General features: G+C 57.6%; 1 protein-coding gene across 1 annotated transcript in view; it reads right to left on the bottom strand.

Annotated features, from left to right (window-relative positions):
- Positions 1-5,515: 5,515 nt before the first annotated feature.
- Positions 5,516-5,800, bottom strand: part of Kif13b (kinesin family member 13B) — a 132,833-nt gene continuing 132,548 nt past the window's right edge. The window contains exon 41 of the mRNA XM_010625082.1: positions 5,516-5,616. Coding sequence (XP_010623384.1) covers positions 5,516-5,616 — 101 coding nt within the window. The remainder of the gene's footprint in view (positions 5,617-5,800) is intronic.

Genomic DNA, 5,800 nt, shown 5'->3' on the forward strand with positions numbered 1-5,800 from the left:
GCCCTAGGCGCGCGAGTGGGCAGAGCTCCGGGCAGCCGTCAGGCCGGCTCCGTCACTGTCCCGTGCTGCTTCTGTTGACGCGGTTATGGTCTCGGTTCTAGACAGCTTTCAGGAGTCTGCTCGGCTAGAGCTCAGTGCCGTGCTACTGTAAAGACGGGAGAGCAGGACAGCCTCACAGCAGAAACCCTGCCCCCAGCTGTGGGGACGCAGCCAGACCCAGAAGGCCCCCCGAGCACGGTGCCCGGGCCCTGACCTTAGGCCTGGGGGCTGCCCTTGGGGCCTCCATCGGTGTCACCTAGGCCCAGCTGCGTCTCTGCAGACGAGTGTGAGATTGTTTGCCTCTTTTTTAAAGACATGTAAGTCTGACCTAGATTCGGGGCCTTGGTTACATGGTGAGCACAGGACAGGACTCTGACTGCGCTGTGTGCAGAGCCCATCGCCAGCAGCATGCAGATGATTTGTGGGTGCATTAAAAGGTTTTGCAGAATGGAACAATCCATACCCAGGCACTTTATTTTCAGTAATAACCCAGCATTTTTGTTCAGACAATGGAGTAACCCAAACACCGGGCACTTGATTGTGATGGTGGCCAGACCGAGAGTTGCTGTGCTCAAAGCGGGAATGGGGCTCTGCCCAGGGCCCGATGTCCCCCTCTGGCTTAGCGGAGTGAATGTAGCCCAGGCCCTGGGCCAGGAGGATGTGGGCAGCCGGGGGAGGCAGGACTCCCCTGCACTCTGCAGCCAGAGCAGAGCGCCGGCGGGGGGCCCCCGTCTAGTGGCTGGGGGGGGGGGGGGGGGGGTCCCCGTCTAGTGGCTGGTGCGGGGGGCTGGGCAAGTAGCGTCCAGCACCCTGAGCAGCCCAGTGTTGAGGGGCCGCGCCCCGCCTTGCCTGTCATGTCTGCGTCTCTGGTCTTTGTCCCCATCTCATGCACCATGTGGCCCTGAGGGCGTCGCACCTGTCTGAGTCTGCTGTAGGGTGTTCAGTCTACCTCAAGGTCACCATGGTAAGCTCTGTCCACGCGGAACCCTCCTTCCACGCCACACACTGGAATGTATCCCGCCCGCCCCGTGTCTCCTGTAATCACCACAAACTCCTAGTGCAAATTGGATGCTGCTTTAAATGTGAAAACAGTTGTTCAAAAGCTATAAAACCTGAATGAAAGCTAAAGCTGAATTTATAAGCCTTGTTGCATATGAGCCAAAAGTGCAAAAAGCTCTGTATAATGAACTAACCTGCCACTCGTATAAATAGAAATATATATAAATATATTAAAATCAGACTTCTACAAAATGGTGTATTTGTATTTTTGTGTACGTACAATTTTCTGCTAAGCAGAAGGAGGATGTAGTATAGGATGCTGTGAGAAGAGACTTGGTTTAATCCTATTTCTTTGTTACTTATTTTTGTTAACATCAGATGCCTGTCTCGTCTTCTGTGTATGACACTGTTTAGAAAGCTGCAGTATCTCTCTTCCTCGGGGCCACAGTCCAGAGAGAACCGAGTCTGGGCCTAACGGCCTTGTCTCAGCCACTCGGCCCGGCCGAAGCGGGGAGCAGGGACGCTGTGCCCCGAGGTGGCCCCCAGGGAGGGTGAGGGACACAGGCTGTCCCCGTCCTCGGCCAGACCCCAGCCTGGTCCCGAGCACCCCCGAACCCACTCTGCCGGTGCTAAACCCCGGGACGGCGGCTCTGAGCCAGGCAGCCCCACTTCCGGAAGCCGCCCAAGCAAGAGCGATACTGCAGCTGCGCCCCTAGGACTCGGATTCAACAGTGCGCGCGCGGCGACTGTAGCAGGAAGCCCTTGTTTCTGGGTGGCAGTGATCAGAGAAACAAGTGCTGTATGTATTAAAATAGTTCCAATGAGTCCTGTATCATTGTATCTCCTATTCTGGATTAGTGCCTTTTGGACAGTAGACTGTTCTGTAATTAAAATGTAGTATACTGCTTTTTTGTACAGTTTTGTTTTAATAAAACTTTTTTTTAATTTGTGTTTATTTTAGTATTGTACCTATTAGAGAATAAAATGTATAACTGAACCGAGGCTGCCTTGGATTTCTTTGGGTCTGAACATGCACTTTGGAAGGGCCCAGCACCACTTTTCAGCTGTGGAAAGGGTCTGGGCACCAAGCCCTGCCTTGGGGTAGGGGTGCTCAGGATGTCCGGCCTCCCCTCCCTGCCCCTGTTCTGCTCCCAGAGCCCCCCTGGAGCTTTCACCCAGACCGGTGAGGAAAGGAAAACCCAAGCTGATACCCGCTTTTCCTTAAAGGCTCCGGGCTCAGCTCCCTGAACTCTGTTCTCTCAGCTGTCCCTGCACATCAACAGCTCCGAAGCTCAATGGCTTCCCCTCCCTAGAGAGCCTGTGAAGTAAAGGGTCTCTTCTTCCCCTCGGTGCACACACAGACTATAGAATGGCTGCCAAGTGCAGGCAGCGAGGGGAGAACCAGCATGGCGTTGGGGGCAGAGTGGTCCCCACCCCACACTCTATGCCTTGGGCCCCGCACTGCTCTCGCTGTGTAAGCAGGAGCCTCTGACCGTCAGCCATAGCCATCTGTCCTCCCTTGGTCACTGACCAGGATGGACCACCTGGCGAGGCCAGGACAGGTGCAGATGCCCCCACACCGCACACGAGTGACCTGATGTCCACCGGGGATAGTTTTGGGGCCGAACAATTGTAAAAGCCCCAGAGCTTGATGCAGACAACAGATAATCCCACGGTGTTGCAAGAAAGCTGCAAACTGAAACAGGATTTCTCCTTGGAGCTAGCTAGGTCAGCTGCGTTCAGATTCCTGCCTCGTTCCCACTACAGCTGCTCCTGGCCGCTGTGTCCTGTCCCTGCTCGGCAGTGCCGAGTCGGAGAACTTTCCTGCGCTTGTGAATATAAACAAGTCCCGCAGGACCGGCCCTGGCTGACAGCCAGCTCCTCAGGTGGCTGCATCCCTACCTCATGAGACAAGGCCTGGATGACACACCGGAGAACGAGACCAGGGAGGCCCTTGCTGGCGCTGGCCTGTGTTCTGGGGTCCACGGCCAACGGCGGGACTGTGAGGCCTTCCCAGCCGAGGGGCCGCATCCTCCACCCTCCGTGCCTCGCGGACCTTGTCTGCAGGAGGTGGTCTCAGGTCCTGCTGTCCCCTAGGACCTGAGCCGGGCACTGCCAGCAGGCCACTGCACAACCCTTGTCCCCATCCCCGAAACACCCTGTCCCGGAACCTGTAGGCTCCTTACCTCCAGGGCAGCAGAAGAGATGCTGTGGCCCCCAGTCCGGTGCAGAGTGGGGTCTGTCACGCAGGCCGAGGGACTGCCAGAGAGCTGGGGAAAGGCCCTCCCTCCCCAAAGGCTCGCGTTACCTTGGCTCACACCTCCGAAGCCCATGGGCTTCCTGGCTTCTGTCGGGAGGATCTGTGAGAGAAGCTGGAGACCGGCCAAGTTGCCCGTGGGGTCCCCGGTGCTCTGGGTCCAGTCCTGATCAGCTCCACCCTGGGCTGAGGAGGGGTGCGTCCCAGGGGCCACTGTTCCCAACTTCCTCTTTCCAGTCTCCATCCGGAAGAGCCACTGCCATGGCCGAGAACAAGGCCATGATCAGGAACAGTCTGCAGGGAGCCCGAACCGTGTCCAGGCCAGGGACAGGAGTAACGAGCTAGAGCTGAGGCAAGAAATCATCTGATTTTATTTAGAAGCTGCTGGTCATTTGGTGGAAAGGCATATATGGTACAAAATTACAGAGGTTTAGTTCATTGTACAATACAAACCATGATGCCTTTACAACTCATTAGTCTCTGGATTTTTTTTACCTCCCACTTAAGTGTACCAAATCACTATAATCCCCGAATCAAAGCCACTTTCTTCACATGTGAACTCATTCTATTTACAAAATCCACACACAGAGAAGCTGTGCCCAGACTCTCCCAACACCATTCGTATCTGCAGCCACAAGGAAGGCACCGTGGTATCTGAGAAAGCTGCCCAGGCAGTGTTCGGGCCCAGGAGAGCATAACAGGTGACCCAGTGGTCCACGCCTTCTGGCTGAGGCCGGGGCTGGGGTGGTACGGGCTGGAGGAGCAGAGGCGGTGGTGCAGAGTCGTGCAGCTCAAGACCCCGCAGTGCCCACCAGCTCTAAGCAGCTGTCAGGGCAGTGACTCCTCCAGCTCCCTTTCCCCTGGAAGTCACCCTGATGGCCCACAGGGCACAGCATCCCTGCCCGTGCCTGGTGACTGGCGGGCTACTCACGCCACATCCTGGGCAGCCAGAGCCTGCCAAGTCCATCACTCGGAACGTGACGCCCCACGGCCTCTCACGTCCCAGACATGCCCTCTGCACAGCACTCAGGGCCTGCCCTTCCTCCAGGGAGCTGACGCAAGGGACAGGGGCTCACCACAAAATCTAAGCACCTCGGCCTGTGCTGCATGGGGTGGAACAAGCGGCAAGTCCCACAAAGCTGACAGCACTCACTCAGGGGAACACACCAGCCAGCTGTCCCCCAAGTGCCAGCTGCGCTCCCCACAGGGCGCCACACTGTCCCCACAGGATGGCAGCAGGGTCCTCCTGGCAGGTCTCTGGCCCAGACCCCTGGACTCTGGCTACAGAGCCTGGGAAACAGGAAGATGCTGTCTCCCTAGCCCGGGTCGTATGAGGGGAAAGGTAGGCAGCAGAGCTCCGCCGGCTAGCGATGCACCGCATCAGAGACACCAAGTACTGGGCCGCACTGCGGGGGCCCTGAGGCTCTGTGTTCCCAGGACCTGCTGTGGGGCCTAGCGTCCTTCCTGCCACTGGCTTCAGACCCAAGAGCCAGGGATTCCGCCACAAAAGCTTTTCAGGCAAGTTCAGGGGTGGAAGTGGGGGAACGAGAGACAGACTCTGAGGGTGCCTGGCTCCCATCCTGAGCTGGGGGCTGTGGTGGCCTGGGCCAGGATCTGTCCCATTCTACACCCTGACTGCCTTCCCCTGGAGTCACACACTTGCTGCTCCCTCCACAGCCACCTGCCAGGCCACAGTCAGAGCTCAGGAAGCAAGAAGTTAACGTGGCCAGCACCACTACTGCACCCAGCAAAGCAGAGACACCGCCTCACTTCCCCTGCAGGGTAGGCCACCTGCCCCGGCCTGCTTTCCTCAGAGTAAGGCCACTTGGGTGTCTGTAATAAAGGGGCTGATGAGGGCTGCATCCCAGCCTCCTCCAGGACCCACGTACCAGGCAGGAGGCTGCTGGCCAAGGATGGAGGACAGAGGCCTGGGAGGACATGAGGGACTTCAATTTGGGAAAATAAATATAAATAAATATGTTCCAAGCATCCTGTTAAGGGCATAAATGGTAACCAGGTTTAAAGATGCCAGGACACCCACAAAGATGAGGCACTTCAGGGAGCTGGCACTTGGGGCAGAGGACAGAATCCTTGCTGGGCACAGCAAGGACTGTTAGGGCCACGGTTTAAGACATTAGTGGGGTGACAGAGCAGAAAAAAGGCGGGCACCACAGAACCCCTGCAGGGACACCCCCGTCCCAGGCTGTGTGGCCCAAGGCCTCAGCCACTGTCCCGCAGCGCCTCTGGGCTTCCAGAACCTCCCCACCCCCAGCGAAGCTTCTGGAGTCCCAAAGAGCTGGGAAGTGGGCAGGTCACCAGCCCTGTGTCGTGCAAAAAGCATTCACGGCCCTGCTCTGGGACGGCCCCCATCAGTGTCCACCAGGCACCCGAGCTCAGCTGGCCCAGGACTTCCGGTTCTCCGCGTTCTTGTGGCTCCTGTCAGCCTTGGCCAGGGCGGCCGTCAGTGAGGCCAGGTTGGTAGCAGAGCCCGACAGTGTGGCGCTC

The sequence above is a fragment of the Fukomys damarensis genome, unplaced genomic scaffold, assembly GCF_012274545.1.
Source record: "Fukomys damarensis isolate Sample0158 unplaced genomic scaffold, DMR_v1.0_HiC HiC_scaffold_18, whole genome shotgun sequence".
Classification (NCBI taxonomy): domain Eukaryota; kingdom Metazoa; phylum Chordata; class Mammalia; order Rodentia; family Bathyergidae; genus Fukomys; species Fukomys damarensis.